Source organism: Schistocerca piceifrons, chromosome 6, assembly GCF_021461385.2.
Source record: "Schistocerca piceifrons isolate TAMUIC-IGC-003096 chromosome 6, iqSchPice1.1, whole genome shotgun sequence".
NCBI lineage: Eukaryota > Metazoa > Arthropoda > Insecta > Orthoptera > Acrididae > Schistocerca > Schistocerca piceifrons.
In genome coordinates, this window is record NC_060143.1 from 123,226,904 (window position 1) to 123,252,557 (window position 25,654).

At 39.7% G+C, this 25,654-nt stretch overlaps 1 protein-coding gene across 5 annotated transcripts in view; it reads left to right on the forward strand.

The window, feature by feature from the left end:
* LOC124802465 (polycomb protein Sfmbt) overlaps window positions 1-25,654 on the forward strand; it is a 297,351-nt gene that overhangs the window by 34,536 nt on the left and 237,161 nt on the right. For 3 of the 5 annotated variants that reach the window (XM_047263252.1, XM_047263255.1, XM_047263253.1), the window contains one exon: window positions 15,733-15,875. In XM_047263252.1, the coding sequence (XP_047119208.1) occupies window positions 15,733-15,875 (143 nt within the window). Of the gene's footprint in view, window positions 1-15,206; window positions 15,274-15,732; window positions 15,876-25,654 lie in introns of those variants that run through there. The other 2 variants (XM_047263251.1, XM_047263254.1) reach the window with 1 other exon arrangement.

Genomic DNA, 25,654 nt, shown 5'->3' on the forward strand with positions numbered 1-25,654 from the left:
GGAATGCAAATCCTCTTTGCGGATCAAAGGTAAACACGAACATCTGGAAATCTGCCTCTTGACTGCAAAATTTGACTGTAGCCATTGCTGTTCTTGCAGCTTCAGCCCTCTCCTAAGGTGAAGCTCCTTTTCAGTTTGAGGCTTTTTTTTTTCTTCTGCATTGGTAGCAGCATCCATTTCAAAGCTCAATTTGTCACAAAAAGAGCAAGTGTCTTTACGTGGTGGTCGAAATGACAGGTTGAAGTCTTTGTTAAAGATTTTTCAACAGATGTGCTCCCCCACAAGTTTTTTATTCTGAGATATGCATCAGCTACCTAAAGGGCATGAATTTCGTTGGGACTCTGTCACACCCACAGATATAATAAATATTGTTAGAAAATTTTCAAACGCGAAAAGCATATACTACTACTGGATATCTAACTACACAATAAAAAGGACAATACACTTCATTTGCAATCCACTTGCTTTTATTGTGAATAAATGCCTAGAAGTTGGAGTTTTCCCTGATCAGCTCAAAATTTCCAAAGTTATACCTATATACAAAAAGGGCGAAAAAGACCTTCCTGAAAACTACAGACCAGTGTCTGTTGTACCAATCCTTTCAAAAATATTTGAAGCAATTTTCCACAAACAACTGAGCAACTGTTTTGAAAAGTATGACCTTCTGTGTAATACACAGCACAGTTTTCTACACGGGAAAAATACCACCTCTGCAGTCCTTGAAATAGTTAATCTGGCATTAACAGCATTTGAAAATAAACAAATCGTCTCACTCGAACTTCGTGATCTGAGTAAGGCATTTGATTGTATCCACTTTGACATCATACTATCCAAACTAAAGTATTATGGTATAAATAATACAGAGTTGGAAATAATCAATTCTTACCTACATAACAAGAGACAATTTGTGTCCATTCAAAACAGACACTCTTCTGTGAATAATGTCGCATCTGGTGTACCTCAGGGCTCTGTCCTTGGTCCTTTCTTCTTCAATGTTGCAATTAATGATTTGCCATCTTATGTTGGGCCTGAGTCAGTTATCTGCTATGCGGCTGATACAACCTTAATCAGCACAGATCGAAATTTATCAAAGCTACACCAGAAATCACAGGACACTCTCACCTTAACACTAAACTGGTTCTCAGCTAACAAACTTCTATGTAATCCAGAGAAAACTTAGGATCTGCAGTTGGGACTGGCTAATGAGGTAGAACCAAAATCCGTAAAACTGCTTGGAATACACATTGATTCCAAACTTAACTGGCAACCCCATATTAACCAGGTCTGCAAAAAGTTATCGAGGGTGTCCTATCTCATCTGGAAACTGTCTGATCTAGTGAGTAACAAATATCTCGGAACAGCTTACTTTGGACCTTTTCAGTCTCGTATATAGCTTACGGGCTGTTACTATGGGGCCACTCATGTCAAGTCAGTGATATACTACTGATGCAGAAAAAGGTGCTATGAATAATGTGCAAGGTTGGTCCAAGGGAACATTGCCGTCCCTTATTCATCAAAATGGAAATAATGACAGTGATAAATCTTTATATTTATTCATCACTGATATATGCTAAAAAGAACAGAACAAAATTTAATACCAGAAAGAACATACACTTACATGACACCAGAAACAAAGAGAGTATTGACATTCCTAGACATAGGCTGACAAAAACTGGCAACTCTCACAAAGTGAACTGTTTGAAATTATTTAACAAATTACCACATACTGCACTCAATACACCTTTCAATAATTTTAAAAGTAAACTGAACAAATGGTTAATAGACAATCCACACTACAGTCTCTCAGAATTCATGGATACTTGTTACATAGAAATTGAGTTTTAAGTCTATGATTCCAGTACTGTATATTGATTAATGTAGCATAAATAATTTGTACTTATAATGTAAACACTCACTAATGTAGTAACTTTTTATGTATCTTAACATAATTGGAATGCCTATTTCATTGTATGTGGTCAACGGCAAATAAAGAATCTGAATCTGAATACCTTTGAACAAATCGTACATTTTGGCCACACACAGCTCAGGATTTAAAAACCTTTTGTGGGGATTATCCTTCCTTGCTTAATGGCTCTCTGAAACTGGAAAGCTTTTGGTGTGTTCCTTTACATTGTTGACCAGACCTTCCGGTACAGAGAATTTGTTTCTGGTGTTTACCCCTTCTATCAAGGTGAGGTGTACCTTCTTCCTTGCTTTTTGTTAAAAGCCTAGCAAGTCATTCATTAGAAATGTCAAAAGTATTCAAGAAAAATTTCTTGCATACTATTGCACAGTTTCCGTTCACAAGTAATCAAAATTCTTAAATACGGCTTTTCTGAGAACCAGAACCATCTCTTAGTCGTCGGCAGTTAACTGAATGATACCTCCATTAACCATTCAGATAACTGTTGTTGTTGTGGTCTTCAGTCCAGAGACTGGTTTGATGCAGCTCTCCACGCTACTCTATCCTGTGCAAGCTTCATCTCCTCCCAGTACCTACTGCAACCTACATCCTTCTGAATATGTTTAGTGTATTCATGTCTTGGTCTCCCTCTACGATTTTTACCCTCCACGGTGCCTCCAATACTAAATTGGTGATCCCTTGATGCCTCAGAATATGTCTTACCAACTGATCCCTTCTTCTAGTCAAGTTGTGCCACAAATTTCTCTTCTCCCCAGTTTTATTCAATACCTCCTCATTAGTTATGTGATATCCATCTAATCTTCAGCATTCTTCTGTTCAGATAACTATTATGGCAAATAATATCACCCATAGCCCAGAAATTGTCAAATAACGTCTTCCTCTCATACTCTGAAATTTTATTAAAACATTTACGTACATACCTGCAGTCCACAATGCAAAATGTTTTTGGAGGAATTAATTTACCAGTTTCTGTGATGTATAACTCTCCAGTGTTCCTTTTATTCTTTCGAATATGCTTTTCGTGTGTGTCAGTTTTTCTTGCACCCTTCTTGGTTTGAGTATGCTTCATTTTTGTGTACATATTTGCGGCTGCACCGTTCACACAGGTATCAGTAACAGTGTCTCCTATTTCATCATTTTTTTGCACTTTCATTGGAAGTTTCATCATCATTGGTACTGGTATCTAGATAGAAAGTAACACAAGTTATGATTTATAGAGCACCAGAGGATTGAAAACATATGTATATGTGAAATACATTAATCAAAAAATGGAAAATCCAGTTGGAATGTAACAATACGAGAGAAGGAAAGTTGCTACTCACCATATAGCGGAGATGCTGAGCCGTGTTAGGTACAATAAAAAGATTCACACAACATAGCTTTCGGCCATTAAGGCCTTTGTCAGCAGTAGCCACACACACACACACCCACACACTCACACTCACGCGCGCAACTTGCACACACATCTGCAGTCTCAGAGAGCTGAAACTACACTGCAAGCACTAGCACCAGTGCATGATGGGACTGGTGACTTGGTGGGGGTAAGGAGGAGGCTGCGGCGGGGAGGGAGAGGGATAGTATGGTGGGAGTGGCGGACAGTGAAGTGTTGTAGTTTAGATGGAGGGTAGGAGAGAAGGTGCGGAGGGGGGAGGGGTTAAGTAGCGGAAAGCAGAGAAATAAAAATAAAAATAAAAGAAATTAAAATACTGGGTGTGGCGGTGAAATGACGGCTGTGTAGTGCTGGAATGGGAACAGGGAGGGGGCTGGATGGGTGAGGACAGTGACTAACGAAGGTTGAGGCCGGGAGGGTTACGGGAACATAGGATGTATAGCAGGTAAAGTTCCCACCTGCGCAATTCAGAAAAGCTGGTGTTGGTGGGAAGGATCCATATGGCACAGGCTGTGAAGCAGTCATTGATATGAGGGGTATCATGTTTGGCAGCGTATTCAGCTACAGGGTGGTCCACTTGTTTTTTGGCCACAGTTTGTTGTTGGCTGTTCATGCGGACAGACAGCTTGTTGGTTGTCATGCCTACATAGAATGCAGCACAGTGGTTGCAGCTTAGTTTGTAGATCACATGACTTGTTTCACAGGTAGCCCTGCCTTTGATGTGATTGGTAATGTTAGTGACCAGACTGGAGTACCCCTCCTACCGAGGTATTCCGCCGTCCACAGAACCTACACAATACTCGTCCATTATTACACAACCCCTGCTCCCAATCCCTTACCTCATGGCTCATACCCCTGTAATAGACCTAGATGCTAGACCTGTCCCATACATCCTACTACCATCACTTACTCCAGTCTGGTCCCTAACATTACCAATCACATCAAAGGCAAGGCTACCTGTGAAACCAGTCATGTGATCTACAAACTAAGCTGCAGCCACTGTGCTGCATTCTATGTAGGCATGACAACCAACAAGCTGTCTGTCCGCATGAACAGCCAACAACAAACTGTGGCCAAAAAACAAGTGGACCACCCTGTAGCTGAATACGCTGCCAAACATGATACCCCTCATATCAATGACTGCTTCACAGCCTGTGCCATATGGATCCTTCCCACCAACACCAGCTTTTCTGAATTGCGCAGGTGGGAACTTTACCTGCTATACATCCTATGTTCCCGTAACCCTCCCGGCCTCAACCTTCGTTAGTCACTGTCCTCACCCATCCAGCCCCCTCCCTGTTCCCATTCCAGCACTACACAGCCGTCATTTCACCGCCACACCCAGTATTTTAATTTCTTTTATTTTTATTTTTATTTCTCTGCTTTCCGCTACTTAACCCCTCCCCCCTCCGCACCTTCTCTCCTACCCTCCATCTAAACTACAACACTTCACTGTCCGCCACTCCCACCATACTATCCCTCTCCCTCCCCGCCCCAGCCTCCTCCTTACCCCCACCCAGTCGCCACTCCCATCGTGCACTGGTGCTACTGCTCGCAGTGTAGTTTCAGCTCTCTGAGACTGCAGGTGTGTGTGTGTGTGTGTGTGTGTGTGTGTGTGTGTGTGTGTGTGTACTGCTGACAAAGGCCCTAATGACTGAAAGCTATGATTGTGTGAATCTTTTTATTGTACCTATCGCGGCTCAGCATCTCCGCTATATGGTGAGTAGCAACTTTCCTTCTCTTGTATTGTTGAAATACATTAAGATGGACACCATCATTTTCCATTGTTATTGTCAACATAACTTTCATTCTCGCATATTCCTTTTTTGGAACAAAATATCTATAATGCTGAGAGAAAAGTAATTAAATTCTTTTTACCTGCAATCGTTTGAAAATCTGGATCGTCAATTGTATCACAGTCTCTTGATAATGTTCCTGAATCCATCATCTTCGCAAGAAATAGCAACACGCTGCAATGCACAAAAGCACACGGACCTCTACCACTACTGAAATAAATTCTTGCTTGCTTTCTCTAAAGCGTCAACATTGAGGTGCACTCTGTTGGCAGTAGGACGAAGCTGGAGCTGTCCCACTATGCACTATTGTGCGAGTATGAGTATGTACGTGAGGATAACTCAATTTTTTGAAAAGTGGACTTGTACTACTATTGAAATAAGCCCTTCACATGTTGCTGCGCATCAAAGATCTTTCCAAAATGTATTATTTTTTTTGCTTGGTTTCATTTTCTAAAGAGCCAGGAAGTGGTGTATGAAACCTTTATCACTCAAGGCACTGATAAGTTTTACAGTTCCAAGGGAAATTTTCACCCAGGAAAATGTGTATTTTCACCTGGGAAAAAGTGTATTTTTATCCAGGAAAAATCTGGAATTTTTTTTCCATTTCCGTGTATACACCCTGCATATAATTCTTTTCTGTACTGGTGTCACATGTTTGAAGCCTGTGTGTAGATAATCTATAATCCTTTCAGATTTTGGTAATGACTAAAGACATACATGCCTGTATATACTCAAAACAGTTTTATAAATTTGAACCATTTTGGAAACATAACTCTATCTGAACCAAAGTATCTGGAAACCCCAGCATAACATGGAATTGAGCTAAGTACTCCAGCTGCAACTTGCTCCTGTGCAAGACACGACTGAACCTATGAGCACGTCACATGGAGCCACCCACTTACACAAGAGTGCTTGGAAATACTGACACATGACACTGGCCAGTCAGTCGTGCTAGTTCACTGAAACATTAAGTAGATATATCTAAAAACACAGATGATGTGACTTACCGAACGAAAGTGCTGGCAGGTCGATAGACACACAAACAAACACAAACATACACATGAAATTCAAGCTTTCGCAACAAACTGTTGCCTCATCAGGAAAGAGGGAAGGAGAGGGAAAGACGAAAGGATGTGGGTTTTACGGGAGAGGGTAAGGAGTCATTCCAATCCCGGGAGTGGAAAGACTTACCTTAGGGGGAAAGAAGGGGTATACACTCGCGCGCGCACACACACACACACACACACACACACACACACACACACACACACACACATCCATCCGCACATACACAGACACAAGCAAACATTAAGTAAGTGTCATTGGTCAGTAGAGTTTTGACCTTGCCTATATTACATTTTTGATTCAGATTGCTGCCTGGAGTGTTCATATATACACTTAATACAACCTTGCTACTCTCTGAACGTGTTATTAGCTAGCCATTCACTTCTTGAACTCCACCATGGTTGACCTCAGGCACCCACCGTTTTTTCTACCAGTGTCTGCATTGCTGCTAGTATGAGTGATAGTAAACTGTGTTCGCAGAGTAAGGTACAAAAGTGATGATGACAACTTTATTGCTGTGCTACTATTCCAGTGCAGCATGGATCCTGAATTTCTAAAGTTGTTGCAGCACAAACAGCAGTGGAATTTGCTACAGCAGCTAAGAAATTGCTGTTACTGCTGATGTAAAACCAACAACAGTCTGCAGCTGCAATTACCTCACCTCCTCCTCCTCCTCCTCCTCCGTTCGCTTGCTTCAATGTGACACATGAGAGTTGGGAGGTCTGTTTACGTTACTTTTTTCTTCACTGCATGGCAAATCAAGGAACTGGTCCAGAACTTCAGAGTGCACTCTTACTGTCTTCTAGTAGTCAACTGTACAAAGTGGTACAAAAACTATGCTCACTCTCAGAGCCCAGTAGCAGGACACTGTGGCCGAGCGGTTCTAGGCGCTTCAGTCCAGAACCACGCGACTGCTACGGTCGCAGGTTCGAATCCTGCCTCAGGCATGGATGTGTGTGATGTCCTTAGGTTAGTTAGGTTTAAGTAGTTCTAAGTTCTAGATGACTGATGACCTCAAATGTTAAGTCCCATAGTGCTCAGAGCCATTTGAGAGCCCAGTAGTAGAGCTTTTCCAATATTTGTGGTTTACTGACTGACTATTAATGTCACCAAAGCTGCATAGTTGCAACTAGGTTCACATTTAATCGAAGTGTTAAGCAACATAAGCAAACATACACAGCATGGGCTGCTCACTTGTAAGGCTTAGCGCACAAGTGTGATTTTTTCATGTGAACAGTGTGACACATCGTATGCGGACTCATTAATCCCTGATGATGTCATACGACTTTCTCTTGATAAAGAGGTTAGTGCGAAGACTTCAGTCATTTGATCCAACCCTGATTGATGTGCTAAAACTTGCCAGAGCTCACAAAATAATTGCATTTGCACAAATTATGGTTAAAGATTCTTCTGGTGTCGACTTGTTTTAGTGGTATTAGTCGCCAATGTGCTCTGTGATGAACTGATGACTTCCAGTTAATGTTGTAATCAGATTTACTGGGCACCTGGTAGTCCAGTGACACGGGATTCGGTAGTTAGTTCATTCATTAGCGGTACACCATTGGTATTCGTGTCCAGCCCATGTTATCAATGAATTCACTGCCCTTCCTGTGACATCACCTGTTTTACATGCTGCATACCAGGGCTTGTAGCATGTGTCTGCCTCGGCCTGCATGTAACAACAGCATTGGCTGTCAGTGCACTGCACACTATTTTGCTGGTCCCCATAGCAGCAGCAGCAGCAGCAGCAAATGGGATGCAGAGTCTTGAGTTGCAACTGGGCATTAGCGGAACAACATCAGATTTTTGGTCAGACACAGTCATGACTGTGTCACTGATTAATGAGGACACATACTGGTGCATTGACTCCCCCAGCTGAGGTCCTCTCAGAGCAGAGGGGTGATGTACAATTGCCAGTTGATGGCATTGTGAGGTCAGATCTTAGTCCAAGCTAAGTATAACTCTGTAGTTTGACAACCAACCCTGCTTCTAGTCAGCTCTTGGGTGACAAGAGGTCAGCAGTGCCCAAGTTTTGTAGAGCTTGTCCAGTGCCTTTCACAGTGTGCAATCAATTTACAGCAAAACTACAGAGAGTGCAAAATATGCGAGTTATATCCCCATTATCATCTAGTCAGTGGGCTATGCCCATTGTTGTAGTTGAGAAACCGAATGGATCACTTTGAATTTGTGGGATCTTAAGTCTCCCATTAATGCTCAGCTAATATTGATCTGTATTCAATTTCTAGGCCGGAGAAATTGTTGGAAATATTGGCTGGGGGCCATTATTTTTCAAATATCTTGCAGACACCTACTTTAAATTGCCTGTAGGTGATGAGACATATTTCATTGGTTTAATTTTCAGTCAAATTTTTGTAATTTTGAATGGTAAGAACTTCTAATCTAACAAAGAATTTTAGTTTTGCCTGCTACTGCAGCAATAAAACATAAACAAGGGAATAACACCATAATAAAACTTCATTGCAAAGAAAATTTGTCATTTACGGTAACGAAACACAGTGCACACACGCAGGCGTCTGCTGACAGCAAAATGTGTCAGACACTTTAGGAGGATGACTATGCAATACTTGGTAACAATAAACTGATTTTGATAAGTGTGACATCCCAAATGTTTAAGGGTCCCACACACGAGTGACAGATCACAGCGATTTGTCACACAGGCAACTGATTGTGTCCTAGATCACACATGTGGGGAAATCTCAATGATCGGTCGCCGATTGTATAGTAATCCCAGGCAATCAGTTGAATCACATGCAATTCGTGCTCACATTATTGCTGCCTGGCAGGTTAGCATAGGTGTGTAGCAATATGGTTGTGACTTGTTTCTCTATTTATTAGGGGTGGTTGTGGAATTTTGTTCAGTTTCGCTTTGCCCACATTAAGTAAGAAATTTAAATTAGAATTTAAAGTTATCCACGCTCCATGGACTGCTCTGAGAAGTTACGTTGAAGCTGGAGTTGCGTTTTATATTAAGAAGTTATGCAAAAGACACCCTCCAATTTTTCAGTGATTAGCATTTGAAGCTCGTGCTAGATAATTGGGAGTGATGGGAAATTCATAGTCATGAAATAAAGGCCCCCCTCTTACAATTTTGAGTTACTTATGACATAATTATGCACTTTATTAAAGGTTTTAACTTTTAAATAGAATGACACATATACCTACTCTAATGTTATAAGGACATTTTAATTTAAATGTCAAAGGCAAATGTATTATACAGTTCTACTCAAATCAGTTGTCATTTCATACAGTTATAACAAGAGTAATTGTAATTGATAGTACTGCTGTAGACAACATCTCTATAGACACAACAAGTAAATTGTGAAATACTTGCAGTCAAATTGTAAGACTAATGAACAAAAACAAATGGAGGACTAATAAAGTAAGAGAACGTACACAGCCCATTTGATGTCAGTGAAAAATGTAATATTTTCTGTAAAGTAACATACACTTCTCAAGAACAGTGCTTCAGAACAAGTTTAATAAATTATAATTCTCGTTTATTTTAAATTTAGTTTTTGAAAGTAGTCCTGGTGATACAGAAATTGGCTGCAACTGCTGCTAAACATAGCAGTTAATTTCCCATAGCAGAATTTATCGACACAGTGACATTCATAATAGTGATTGAAATTGTGTGGCAATTCACTCATGGGTGGGGTGTTAAAGTGAGGGACCGATTACAGATGATATTGCCTTTGACAGATCTGCGATTCATCGCTCGTGTGTGGGACATTTTTTATCAGGTCATGGGAAAATATTGCAAATGGTGGTTTGAGAAGTGTTGCTTTCAAAATGAATTTTCTTTTACACAGGGTGAATTATGTTGCCTATGAGAATGTGTGAGGAACTTCTTAAATTAAGGGGTGTTCGGCTCACATTCAAAACTTAACTCTTTGGGAAAAAGTGTGTCTATATCCAGAAAAAAATCCGGGAACTTTTTCTTTTTTTGTCTGCACATACACTCGGTTAACAGTGGTTTGAAGAACCCTCTGCCAGGCTCTTAATTGTGAATTACAGAGTAATCATCTAGCTGTAGATGTAGATTTAAATGGAGAACAGGTCAGCTTGGGTACATAATCTAGCCGAATCTTGCTCCTGAACGAGGTACACCCGCAGCTGCAAGCATGTCACATGGAGCCATCCACTGACACAAGACTGCCTGTAAATGCCTCAGCCTGCAATGGTCAGACATTCTCCCTTGTTCACAGAGCTATTTTGTCGAAGTGTTAAATATATGCCATAGGTCAGTAGAGTTTTGACTGTGCCTCTATTGTTGTTTTGATTCAGATTGTTAATGTACCCATTGGCTTCGTGAACTCTACAATCATCAAGCTCAGGAACCTGTTGTTTGTTCCACAAGTATCTGTGTTACCACAACTGTGAGGTATCATAAACTGTGTTCCACCTGTGCAAAGCAGGATAGAAAATACTGCGAGAAACAAATTTTTTAAGGACATTTCAACGTAGCTGCCCAATTCGACCGTTCCTGACATTACAGTAAAGTGGAAAGGGGAAAGAAGAACCATAGCTAAACCAAGACTAGACAGACATACTGGCGGCAGGTGGTGTCGAGCATTGCAAGGGTGGTTGTAAAAACTTGGATGAAATCAGGAAAACGAATCATTTGTGCATGTTAAAGCACCACCAGCAGTCCAGCTAGCACAATGCTTTTGCATAGGAAATTAAAAAGAATGGGGTACGTCAGTTGTGCAGCTCCTCATAAGCCACGTGTTTCTGTAGTCAGTGATAAGCAACACTTGAGGTGGTGTAAAGAGCATTGCCACTGGAAAGTGAATGACTGAAAACGAGTGATTTGGTGTGATGGATTGCTCTGCACCTCATTGAAATTTGATGGAAGGATCTGGGTTTGACGAATACCTGTAAAACATTAGCTGCCATCACGTGTAGTGTTAACAGTGAGGTGAGGAGGTTGTGATGTTACAGTATAGGGATGAGTTTCATGGTTAGTGTGTAGTCCCTGTATTGCACTTAAGAAAAGACTAAATGCAGAATAATACAAACTCATTTTATAGGACTGTGTACTGCACGCATGAGGGGAACAGTTTGGAGACATGATGGATTGTATCAGCATGGCAGTGCACCTTGTCATATAGCATCATCTGTGCCACAATACTGTGTGAACCATAATTGAAGATACAGGCTGACTTTGACAAATTTTCAATTGAGTGTGATGAATGGTAGCTACCCCCAAATGTGGAAAAATGTAAGTTAATGCGGGTTAGTAGGAAGATCAAACCTGTAATGTTCAGATACAATATTACTAGCGTCCTGCTCGACCATGTCTAGTCATCTGGGTGTAATGTTGCAAAACTATATGAGGTGGAACGAGTGTGTGAGAACTGTGATAGGGAAGGTGAATGGCCAACTTTGCTTTATTGGGAGACTTTTAGGAAACAGTGGTTCACTTGTAAAGGAGATGCTGGTGCGATGTAGTCTCAAGCACTGTTAGTGTTTGCGATCTGTACCATGTCGGATTGAAGGAAGACATAGAAGCAAATCAGAGGCAGACTGTTTGATTTGTTAACACTAGGTTCGAATAAGTGTTACGGAGATGCTTCGGGAACTCAAATGGGAATCCCTGGAGGAAAGACACGTTCTTTTCAAGAAATACTGTTGAGAAAATTTAGAGAACTGGCATTTGAAGCTGACTGCCGACTGATTCTATTGTGGTCAACATACATCACGCTTGAGGATCACGAAGATAAGATTGTGAGAAATCAGGGTTCATATGGAGACATATGCATAGTCTATTTGCGAGTGGAATGGGAAATGAAATGACAAGTAGTGTTACATGGTATCCTCTGCCACACACCACATGGTGGCTTGCGGAGTATGTGTGTAAATATAGATGAGATATGCAATTCAGAAGCAACCCACATTGATGGAGCCATGTAACTGGTTCACACTGGTACGGCAGCAATACGACAAAGTCTTATCTCCTGGAACAACACAGAGTGCTGGTTGCTTCGAGCAGCTGTGTTGTATGATACACAGAAAGTCATCTGATGAGCTTCAACAAAAAATTGTGTTATGCAGATCAAGTGATGCCATATCAGTCTCTGTAGCTAGTTTCTCAGTAAAACTTTTACTTTTTGCATAAAAATTTGAAAACAACTGTGTTGGAACTTGTACTTGTTCTGTTTTGCAACCTTTCCTATTCAATTTTCACAAAATTATTTGGGAAAAAAGGAATGTTGTTTTTTTTCCCCATCTTATAGTCTGATATTGCAGCTTTTTAATAATCTGGTTTTCTTTGCGCTATTGCCCATAATTTTTGTGATATTTTGATATTAATTTAAAAAGGCGCATATTTTGAAAGGTTTGCAGTTATAAGTTTAATCACTGGCAATTTATGTTTGGTGCTTTTTAGGTCATATGGCACGATGAAACTGGAGTATTAAAATTGTTATAATGCGGGAAGAACAGCCATACCTCTTTGTAGTCCAAGTAAATACATCACATATTTGGAAGTTGTTAGCAACAAGACTGTCAGAGACACACCACACGAGGCTACTGCCAGCTCCTGGATCTCATCACTTGTCGTATCGCTCTTTTGGGCACACGAGTATTGCACAGATAACAGTTGCATCCTGTGATCTTAATTGTAACGTATCACATCACCTCAGTGAGAACTATTCCAAAGGTGGCTAGAATGTGGCCCCTCCTAGTGCTGCAACGGAGAAAGGGTGTGCCGTACCTCAGTAGCTCAGTTGTAGGCTGTGCACCCCAGACTTTACTTACATAGAACATGAAGAGTATTACATGTATGTGTATGGAGGTGGCAGGGAACAGATTACAGCAGAGTGAGACTGAAAAGAGAACAGTGAGGATGTAGAATAATGGATAGGTGACTTGAGGCAGAAAATTGATGAGGAAATGAAAATGGAGCATGAGGACAAGGACTAGTGATGATTAAGGTCAGATGGTTTGCAGGATTGAAATCTGTTTTGTAAGGGCAGTTCCCATAAAACAGTTCTGAGAGTTGATATTGAAGAGGGTTGGAGTAGATACAGTGAACCCGTACCAGGTCACATTAATGTGTGCTGTCGAAGCAATTCAGAGACATGCTGGTGAAGTTGTTGCCGGTCAGTTTGATCGTTATGAGAATGTTGTGGAAATGCTGGCTCTTTAGAGGGAAGAAGACATTCATTTTCACAAAACACTGTTAAGATAGATAGAGGACTAGAATTTGTGACAAACTTTAGAATAGTTCTGCTATCTCCAACTTACATGTTGCAAAAGATTCAGATAAGAGGGATAGCGGCTTTCTGTGGAGGAATATGGGCAATTATCTTTCCCTAGCTCCATGTGTGAATGGAACAGGGAAGAGAATGACTAACAGTGGTACAAACTATTCGCTGTTATGCATCAGTTGCAGGGTATGAATGTAGATTAGGCAAACTGTCCTTCAATACACATTCTGGTGGTTACAATAATGTAGTAAAACAAACTAGGAAGAAGTGCTTTATGTTTTGCCAAATGGGTATTAAACTATAAAGGAAATGTGACTGTGGAACAAACCAACATTTTGTGTCTGTATGGCTCTCCTCCTCCTCCTCCTCCTCCTCCTCCTCTTCCTACTACTACTACTACTACTACTACCACCACCACCACCACCACCACCACCACCACTACCACTTCTTGTACTTGTACTAATCCTGGAGTAAAATTGTGTGTAATTGCAGCATTTTGGAGCAGATATAATTTGTGACTGATAAGTGTATTTTTCCCATCAGTGGAAAATATATATATATAAAAAAACAAAGATGAGGTGACTTACCGAACAAAAGCGCTGGCAGGTCGATAGATACACAAACAAACACAAACATACACACAAATTTCAAGCTTTCGCAACAAGCTGTTGCCTGTTGTGTGTATGTTTGTGTTTGTTTGTGTATCTATCGACCTGCCAGCGCTTTTGTTCGGTAAGTCACCTCATCTTTGTTTTTATATATAATTTTTCCCACGTGGAATGTTTCCTTCCATTATATATATATATATAAACACATTATATACTAGGTCTACAACTTTGCTTCCGCCGTTTTTTCTCAAAGTTCAGGGCTTCATTATGAAAAAAATTATGATTCATAGTATTGCACATTACTGCCACTACATTCTCCCATCTTTCGGATGGCATACGAATCTCGTGGTGGAAGAACTGGGCGCCTTTTCTGGGGATCCTTGAACCGATTCAATTTTGCACTTGTTCATATGATCAGAAGTGCTGGTCAGCAAGACTGTATGCCACAGATCGAAAAAGGTGGTAGTCAGAGAGAGCAACGTATGGAGAATACGGCGGGAAGGATAGTACTTCTCATTTCAACGTTTCCATGTATATTTTGGCGGGTTTTGCGACATGGGGTCAAGCACTGACCTGCTGCAAAATTACCTCTACGTGTTTATCGCTGTATTGTGGCCGTTTGTGTTTCAGTGCTGGGCTCGAGCACATCAATTGCTTTCGATAATGATGTCCTGTGACTGTCTTCATGTGTTTCAGCAGCTATGAAAACGTGCTGTCTTCCACCGCCATGCCAGTCTCCGACATCAAAATCACTGTTCTTAAGGTGTTGAAAACATTCTCTGCATGTTCTTCCACTAATTTTAAGAGCCAAGGCCACAGATTTCTTCATGTTAAAGCAGAAAATAAAAACCTCCCTGAAACGGTGAGAAATGGGTACATAAGTTGACGTACTTAATCGAGAATAACCTTATGATGCAATCACAAGTCAACTAATACATTTATGGCATTATGTTTACAGATGCCTAAGCTTATTGTATTATGCCTATGACCAACCACCTGAACCCCACTTGCCGCAACTGCTGTCTATTGCAAAATGGCAGAAGCAAAGTTGTAGATCTAATAGTATCACATATCACAAAGGATTAAATAAAATTTGAACAGAACTTGAAATTTGTGCAATTCACTATGAATTGAATAAATGATGCTGCTAAAGGCATGCACTCGACAAACTGCTTTTGTGTTACAGAGCTAGAAGAGATGGAGAGAGGGCAATTAAGTCTTGGGTCTAATCTTATGCCACAAGACCCCTATGTAAAAGGTGTGTTATACTTCACGTTCATTTGGCATGTTCGGTCAGTGCGTACACACCATTAGGAGTAAACAAATGTTTACTCGCTGTGGTGCCTTTGGAATGCTAGTGGTTAATTGTATTAGGGGATGTTGGCTGTAGTTGGGTCCGTGGCAATTTGGTGTCAGATTGTAGTGAACCCAAATAATTAAATTTCCTTGTAATGCCTTTCTTTCTCTATTCTGTTCTAGTAATCACTGTGGTGTTTCTATACCATTGACTTTCTGCGAGAAAAATGGTGTCTACTTACTGTAATGTAATATTTTTGTATTTTCTTGTTTTATAAAGCTGTGTTGTAAGTAACAGTAACGTATGATTTGCACTGTACACGGTAATTGGTATTTTTCTTCCTCCTGTGAAGGTGTGGGGTGCCCATTTTGATTTTACTAATGTTTTTTTTGTATTGAAATGGTTTGTTTGAATTGACAGATATGGGAGGATTAATGTGGGTGAGTGACATGCTGCTGCCACACGATCCCAACATTGTGATGATGGATACTCCTTCGCAAAGCTCCTTCTTTTCTGAAAGCCCGCATCCATTTGACGAAATGAGAGATCGAGTTGGTGGTCTGGTGAGTATGAGAGTTGTATTTGTACTTAACGCTAACTGTTTAATTTGTTACCCCCTTTTCTACTCCTGTGTGCTGTTAGAATATTGTTGCTTTTTGAACATTAGTCCAGTAATAAGACCGAAGTATTCTTCCTAACTGTTGCATACATTTTCCTAATAAAATTAGAGGAAAGTGCCGGGTCGAATAAAAATAATGGATGGAGCAAAGATCGGTCAAGTGGTTAAGTTGAGGTGCCGATCAGTGTACAGGTGCATAAACAAGATTTAGAGGTTGTAGCCCATTTCACTGTGCATCTGTTATCATTGAATGTGAAGAAAGATGGTCTTGGATGTATTGGTCTGGGAATATCGTGCATAACATTAACATACGTGGAAACAGGAAAGCCAGATCAGAAGCTTAAAATGAAATAACGGTTCTAATCAAATAATATTAAACTGGGGTAACAGTAATAGGAGAAAGCAGAAAAGAGCTCTGCAATCTTTTGGATGCAGCCAGTGCAATGGGGTGTTACGGAAGTTCAGAGCAACCACGTTAGTGAGAGATTGTCCTTCGTGTATGTAAAAAAAGGTATCCAAATCTTATTCTTATCTCTGTCCACTGCTTAAGGGGATATTCATGAGATGTACCGAAAATGTCAATTTTCAATTTATTTTTTATTTGTACAAGTGCGTGATCTTGTGGCAATATCAAGTAATGAAATATTCTGGCATTTCAAGTTGTGTCAAGAGGTTAACTGCCTACGAAATTTCGTCACAGATTTCCTCTGTCATTGTCAAGTGGTTGACTGTTGTGTGGATGCTGCTACCAAGCTTACGTAGCTGTGCCATTACCAGTGACATCACTGTTGCTCAGTTCCACACTATGTATGGTAATGTTTTGGTGGTGCGACCACCCCACTCGCCTCAACTCCCCAATCACAGGATTCCAGGCCGTAGTCGGCTGCAATGCACCGTCTTTGAGAGTGTTGTCCGATATTTTGATCTCTATTACTTTGTTTATTATGCTATTCCGAAAGCTGTTGGTCCGTTTAATAATAGAGCTCTCATTGAATGCAATTCAGTGTGTGTTCTCCACTGTATGTTCCGCTACAGCTGACTTTTTTGGGACAGTGTAGGGAAAACACCTTATGCGGCACTGTTCAATAGTGCGAAAGTCTGGCTGACTAACTGGAGAGATGAACTGGTTGAAGCAGGTGCATCATCAAAACATTATAATGTACAGTGCAGGACTGAGCATCAGTGATGTCACTGGTGACAATGCGACTATATAAGTCTGGCAGTGGCATTCACACGACAGTCAACCACTTGACATTAGTAGAAGAGATCTCTGCTGAAAGCTCACAATTAACCACTTAAGAAGCCTTGAAACCCAAGAATATTTTATTAGTTATTCATTATTTATTACTAGAACTTGTGGACAATCAGTTCCCAAAGTTTCAACAATGAAATCGCATACAAAGTGCCTGAAGAACAATTAAATGTGTGACATGACCTTCCTGCTATGCTCACTTACTGAAGCAGTAATTCAATGGTTCCTTGAATTACTTTCAAGCAAACGTGCACAGGATACATCTAGAAGGCTGTGATATATACTCTTTCGTTTTACAGGTGGACCCTCTTCTGTAGCTTAGAAACAATAATAAACCAGATGCTTTTTTTTTTTTTTTTTTTTTTTTTTTTTTTTTTTTTTTTTTTTTTTTTTTTTTTGTGAAGAAGCAATTCTTGTTTTGCCTTGTGCTACTAATGGAGGTGGCAAGGCTATCAGACAGAACCTATCCAGTGTAAGAGACCTGAAAAATGCAGTTAGGGCTATTGAAGCCCACACCTACTACAGCAGTACAAGTTTATATGCCAACTAGCTCTGCAGATGACGAAAAAATGTATGAAGAAATAAAAGAAATTATTCAGATAGTGAAGGGAGACGAAAATTTAATAATCACGGGTGACTGGAATTCGGTAGTAGGAAAAGGGAGAGAAGGAAACGTAGTAGGTGAATATGGATTGGGGGTAAGAAATGAAAGAGGAAGCCGCCTGGTAGAATTTTGCACTGAGCACAACTTAACCATAGCTAACACTTGGTTCAAGAATCATAAAAGAAGGTTGTATACGTGGAAGAGTCCTGGAGATACTAGAAGGTATCAGATAGATTATATAATGGTAAGACAGGGATTTAGGAACCAGGTTTTAAATTGTAAGGCATTTCCAGGGGCAGATGAGGACTCTGACCACAATCTATTGGTTATGAACTGTATATTAAAATTAAAGAAACTGCAAAATGGTGGTAATTTAAGGAGATGGGACCTGGATAAACTGACTAAACCAGAGGTTGTACAGAGTTTCAGGGTGAGCATAAGGGAACAATTGACAGGAATGGGGGAAGGAAATACAGTAGAAAAAGAATGGGTAGCTTTGAGGGATCAAGTAGTGAAGGCAGCAGAGGATCAAGTAGGTAAAAAGACGAGGGCTAGTAGAAATCCTTGGGTAACAGAAAAAATACTGAATTTAATTGATGAAAGGAGAAAATACAAAATGCAGTAAATGGAGCAGTCAAAAAGGAATACAAACGTCTCAAAAATGATATCGACAGGAAGTGCAATATGGCTAAGAAGGGATGGCTAGAGGACAAATGTAAGGATGTAGAGGCGTATCTCACTAGGGGTAAGATAGATACTGCCTACAGGAAAATTGAGACCTTTGGAGAAAAGAGAACCACTTACATGAATATCAAGAGCTAAGATGGAAACCCAGTTCTAAGCAAAGAAGGGAAAGCAGAAAGGTGGAAGGAATATATAGAGGGTTTATACAAGAGCGATGTATGGACAATATTATGGAAATGGAAGAGGATGTAGATGAAGATGGAAATGGGAGATATGATACTGCGTGAAGAGTTTGACAGAGCACTGAAAGACCTAAGTCGAAAAAAGGCCCTGGGAGTAGACAACATTCCATTAGAACTACTGACAGCCTTGGGAGAGCCATTCCTGACAAAACTCTACCATCTGGTGAGCAAGATGTACGAGACAGGTGAAATTCCCTCAGACTTGAAGAAGAATATAATAATTCCAATCCCAAAGAAAGCCAGTGTTGACTGATGTGAAAATTACCGAACTATCAGTTTAATAAATCACAGCTGCAAAATACTAATGCGAATTCTTCACAGACGAATGGAAAAACTAGCAGAAGCCGACCTCGGGGAAGATCAGTTTGGATTCCGTAGAAAAGTTGGAACACGTGAGGCAATACTGACCCTACGACTTACCTTAGAAAATAGATTAAGGAAAGGCAAACCTACGTTTCTAGCATTTGTATACTTAGAGAAAGCGTTTGACAATGTTGACTGGAATACTCTCTTTCAAATTCTGTAGGTGGCAGGGGTAAAATACAGGGGGCGAAAGGCTATTTACAATTTGTACAGAAACCAGATGGCAGTTATAAGAGTTGAGGGGCATGAAAGGGAAGCAGTGGTTGGGAAGGGAATGAGACAGGGATGTAGCCTATCCCTGATGATGTTATTCAATCTGTATATTGAGCAAGCAGCAAAGTAAACAAAAGAAAAATTTGGAGTAGGTATTAAAATCCATGGAGAAGAAATAAAAACTTTGAGGTTTGCTGATGACATTGTAATTCTGTCAGAGACAGCAAAGGACTTGGAAGAGCAGTTGAACGGAATGGATAGTGTCTTGAAAGGAGGACATAAGATGAACATCAACAAAAGCAAAACAATGAACATCAACAAAAGCAAAACAAGGATAATGGAATGTAGTATAATTAAGTCGGGTGATGCTGAGGGAAGTAGATTAGGAAATGAGACACTTTAAGTAGTAAAGGAGTTTTGCTATTTGGGTAGCAAAATAACTGATGATGGTCGAAGTAGAGATGATATAAAATGTAGAGATGATATAAAATGTAGACTGGCAATGGCAAGGAAAGCGTTTCTGAAGAAGAGAAATTTGTTAACATCGAGTATAGATTTAAGTGTCAGGAAGTCGTTTCTGAAAATATTTGTATGGAGTGTAGCCATGTATGGAAGTGAAACATAGACGATAAATAGTTTGGACAAAAAGAGAATAGAAGCTTTCGAAATGTGGTGCTACAGAAGAATGCTGAAGATTAGATGGGTAGGTCACATAACTAATGAGGAGGTATTGAATAGGATTGGGGAGAAGAGAAGTTTGTGGCACAACTTGACTAGAAGAAGTGATTGGTTGGTAGGACATGTTTTGAGGCATCAAGGGATCACCAATTTAGTATTGGAGGGCAGTGTGGAGGGTAAAAATCGAAGAGGGAAACCAAGAGATGAATACACTAAGCAGATTCAGAAAGATGTAGGTTGCAGTAGGTACTGGGAGATGAAGCTTGCACAGGATGGAGTAGCATGGAGAGCTGCATCAAACCAGTCTCAGGACTGAAGACCACAACAACAACAACAACAACAATAGTGTCAACAGATGAACATCCCATTCATGATATGTGCCACATTATCTGGTGTGAATTTCAACATGCTTGGAGGGATAGCAACACCTATATTCGCAAGGAGGGGCTTTCAAATTGTATACTGGACGTTGCAAGTCCACTTACAGGTTTCTGGCTGATCCTGAACTTGTAAAAAAGTGCGTTCATGGCAAAACCCAAAATCCAAATGAGTCTCTAAACTCACTCATATGGAAATAATGCCCTAAAACCACATTTTCATGTGTTACATTTTGTCTGTATTGCAACTTACAATTCAGTTCTTGTGTTTAATGATGGAAATGTCAGGAAGAGGCAGGTATTAGAGAGAATGGCTTTAAGATAGAAAGTTTCACTCGAGACATCTTGAGAAAAATAGATTTACAGTGCTTCTTTACAGCTGAAAATTTTGTTGAAGACCTGGTAAAGGAACGAAGGCAGAAAACAAGAAACCTGAAGAAAAGTCTTGAAATGAAAGATGACAGAGTATAAATCTGGGGCCTTCAGAAGAGGCAACATAGAAAAAAAAATTACAATGAAGTTTAAACTGCATTTCTTGAAAATGATGTGTTCTAAAGTTTATGCATCTTTTTCTCAGGATCTATTAAGGCTAAATTTGTGAAATTTTGTACAAGTATTTCAGTAACCCAGTAAATGTTGTCTCGAGTAAATTTTGGAATTGTGATTGTAAGATGAGACATGTGGCAAAGTGGTTAGAATTTTGCTGGAATTTTATATTATGCTTACAGAATTATAATTTAAAAAAGTACGGAAATTCTCCTATTTGGTAAATCTCCTGAGAGAAGCTTACTATATGCAAAGTGATTAAACAGAGAAAATCTCTGGAATAGTTTCTCAGAAAAAAGCACATACATAATTTTTTCAAAACAAAATTTTTAAATTTCATAAAAAAGGTAAACATATATGTAGTCCAAGGAACTTAACAGTAAATGTATTAATTTTATGTAAAGCATGGTACAAAGTTTCATTGCCGTATCTTCAAAATTGTGGATCTGGTGCATTTTTAAAAAAGTGTGCGTTTCTCCTGACATTCCCTCTTCAGGCCTCAACTGTGTGGTGAGTGGCTGTAATTTTTTTCAGGACCAGTTTCTTGTGCAACAGAATTTTAACAAAATAGTTATCCATTAACAGTTACACATCTTTCACTTCAGGTGCTTTATTCAGTTACCGGTAGTGGAAAATAGCTGTTTTCAGATGTAATAATTTACAATTTGTACAGAAACCAGATAGCAGTTATAAGAGTCGAGGGACATGAAAGGGAAGCAGTGGTTGGGAAGGGAGTAAGACAGGGTTGTAGCCTCTCCCCGATGTTGTTCAATCTGTATATTGAGCAAGCAGTAAAGGAAACAAAAGAAAAATTCGGAGTAGGTATTAAAATTCATGGAGAAGAAATAAAAACTTTGAGGTTCGCCGATGACATTGTAATTCTGTCAGAGACAGCAAAGGACTTGGAAGAGCAGTTGAAGGGAATGGACAGTGTCTTGAAAGGAGGATATAAGATGAACATCAACAAAAGCAAAACAAGGATAATGGAATGTAGTCTAATTAAGTCGGGTGATGCTGAGGGAATTAGATTAGGAAATGAGGCACTTAAAGTAGTAAAGGAGTTTTGCTATTTGGGGAGCAAAATAACTGATGATGGTCGAAGTAGAGAGGATATAAAATGTAGGCTGGCAATGGCAAGGAAAGCGTTTCTGAAGAAGAGAAATTTGTTAACATCCAGTATTGATTTAAGTGTCAGGAAGTCATTTCTGAAAGTATTCGTATGGAGTGTAGCCATGTATGGAAGTGAAACATGGACGATAAATAGTTTGGACAAGAAGAGAATAGAAGCTTTCGAAATGTGGTGCTACAGAAGAATGCTGAAGATTAGATGGGTAGATCACATAACTAATGAGGAAGTATTGAATAGGATTGGGGAGAAGAGAAGTTTGTGGCACAACTTGATCAGAAGAAGGGATCAGTTGGTAGGACATTCTGAGGCATCAAGGGATCACCAATTTAGTATTGGAGGGCAGCGTGGAGGGGAAAAATCATAGAGGGAGACCAAGAGATGAATACACTAAGCAGATTCAGAAGGATGTAGGTTGCAATAGGTACTGGGAGATGAAAAAGCTTGCACAGGATAGAGTAGCATGGAGAGCTGCATCAAACCAGTCTCAGGACTGAAGACCACAACAACAACAATTTAAATTTTCGTAGTGAGAAAAGTAAATGTGTTCTTTTTAATGTCGAATGTAAAAATAAAATGAAATTTGGTTTCTGTGTTTTTGTGATATGCTTGAACACAGTTTTAGAATTGCTTTTCTGTTATTACATGGGATTTCTATAAATATTGAGATAGATGAAGTGCTATTCCTTTAAATTACTTTTTTATTTTTTATGATGAGCCATCAAGTTACCTCATAAATCCAAGGAAATTGTTCTATTTGTGTATACTTTTTAACAACTGAGAAATCTTCATAGTTCTCTATTTCTCCCTGTTAACATGATCATCTGCTTTTCAGAGGTTAATAAACACCAATACTTCATCATGAAAAAACTTTCACTTGTTATGGCTTTTCAGAATTCCGTCTTCCCTGTGGGATTAGTTCTTCAGTATCACTTTGATCTGTGTCATAATTCCAGCATATACAGTATACCCTGCATCCAGTTCGATGATGCATCTATGATTTTTGCAGTTGTTAAGATACCCTATTTTAAAATAAAGTCTTATCTTCACCATTTGCCATGGCCCAGATTTCTCAGTGTATATTAAGTAGTGGCAGTAGTCATTAAGAGCCAGATTAAAATCTCCGTACTTTAGAAATTAACTGTTGTGGAGTAGGTGCTTGGGATACTCGGTGAGTTTTCAGTGAATTTAGAAGTATGTTCGATTTTTACTAAACATATGTCACTCACACTGTCTGTGTCTAATTCATCTTAATTTCTGCTGCGGGAAATTCTTCATACGAGAGAGATTAACATTAGAATATCATTTTCTCATGTTGTATGTTGCTGATGCATATCGTTTTTTGTTTTGTTTTGGTGAGCATTTTCGTGACCCTGTGAATAGAAATTTGTTTACCTATGGATATCATACTCAGTTTTATTTAGAATCTCTCTGGGTTCTTGGCATGTAACTTTACCTTTCTCTTTCATGTGTAGAAGTTGCAATATGTTTTGTTGGAGTACTCAGGTATCTTAAGGTATAATTTCTGCTACTGTTCTGTTGTGGACTCAAAATCCTTTTATTCGCTGTAACCACATTAATGTCTCTCTGCAGAGCTTTTTCTGTGTCCTGCAACGTTTTCGGAAGTTCCTGCCTCTGTAAATTATTTTGTATGTTCTTCTTTGGCATGAATATCTAATAGTCAGTGTGTGATTTGCAATCTTGTATTTAGCAGGAAGTATACTGATCTCATGTTACCTATGTGGTAACTTCTCTGTGGCTCATTATTTTGTAACTTGGTGTTTTCTATTGAAAGATCTCCCCCCCCCCCCCCCTCTCTCTCTCTCTCTCTCTCTCTCTCTCTCTCTCTCTCTCTCTCTCTCTCTCTCTCAAATTTCTAGACTTTTCTTTTACACATGTGTGGTGGCTATTCTTTTGAACATTGTCAAAAAAAAAAAAAAAAAAAAAAAAAAAAGACATCATTCTTGATTCCACAGCTTTACATATACATTTCGAAATGAGACAGAAACTCTGAATTCAGGGGCAACAAGTGATAATTTGTGCCAGATCGGGACTCAATCCAGGTGTTCCCACTGTACAAGATTGGTTGCGTTAACTGTGCTTCAGCTATCTGAGCATGCTTCCTGTCCAGTACAAATTCCCAACTTGTCGCACATTACTTGCATAGTACTTGCACCGTACTCACTGCTTGCAGTTTCACACTGATTCCATAAAAGTTCGGGAGAGAGTGTGCATCTGCACAGAAGTGATCTTAATAGCTGTCAAACCTTGTATGTATGTGTGGTGTGTCTGTTCTTTCAGACTGTCCGAAAGAACAGACAGCACACACACATATATAAATATATATGTCTTTCCAGCCATTAAGATCACTTTGTGCAAATACACTCTCTCTCCCAAAGTATTGCGGGAATCGGCATGAGGCTTCAAGCAAGTGGTGTGCGACGTGTTGAGAATTTGGGTTGGACAGGAAGCATGCTCAGATAGCTGAAGTGGTTAAGGAGACTGTTCATGTGAAGCAGAAAATCAGGTTTGAGCCCTGGTCCAGCACATATTTTCAGTTGTCACAATGGAATCAATTTCAATGCCCGATTGCGGCTGACGTAAAAATTTCTGTTTGATTCTTGGACTTTGCTAGTTGCCCACTATTGTGTTTAGACTTCAGAGAAGTATTATTTGGTTCTTTCGCACTTTTAGTACGAGATTACGGAGAATATTAATTTGAAACATAGATTTGCTTTTTCCCCCCTTTCTTCGGGTTGGACAGACAAAAGCAATAATGAAATTTCTCTCTCGTTTCAAACTTGAAGAGTAAGCTGTTATTTTAGTTTTTCTGTGTCTGATGATAGTCATAAATTACTCCTACTTTGCCTACTGTCTTCATTTGTGCTCTCATTTTGGACATTTTTCTATTTCTAAAACTGTACCCTCAGTAAAGTTTGATAATTCTTCTTTTGTCATTCTTCTCACATCTCAATATGACTTAGAAATCAGAAATTAAATCATCCACCTGCTTTTCATAACCATATCCATTGTCAGAAAATCCATTGCGCATCCTTGCCACTATTTGTTATTTTAAGAACCTTTGGGAGGGGGGGGGGGCTGTCAACAAGTTATTGAGTCTGAATAATATCATCCAGAAAGAAAGCAATAATACAATAGACATTAATAGATAATTAACCATACTCACATAAGTTATGCAGTGATGTTGATAGATTGTTACTCGTGAAAGTCAGGTAGAAAGAGCGAGGCAGTGAATGTTCCAGAAGTATTATAAAGATACTAATTATGGGTTACATATTAACATTTGTTAAAAATATATTGAGCCTGGCCGAGCGGTTCTAGGCGCTACAGTCTGGAACCGCGCGACCACTACGGTTGCAGGTTTGAATCCTGCCTTGGGCATGGATGTGTGTGATGTCCTTAGGTTAGTTAGGTTTAAGTAGTTCTAAGTTCTAGGGGACTGATGACCTCAGAAGTTAAGTCCCATAGTGCTCAGAGCCATTTGAACCATTCATATTGAGCCGCCAACAGTGTTGTCCACTAGCTCAGCTTAGCAGCAACCTGGAAGCAGACATTACTGATAAGTAATTCAACTTTCATCCATTCAGCAACTCCAAACAGCACGTCACTGATTGTTC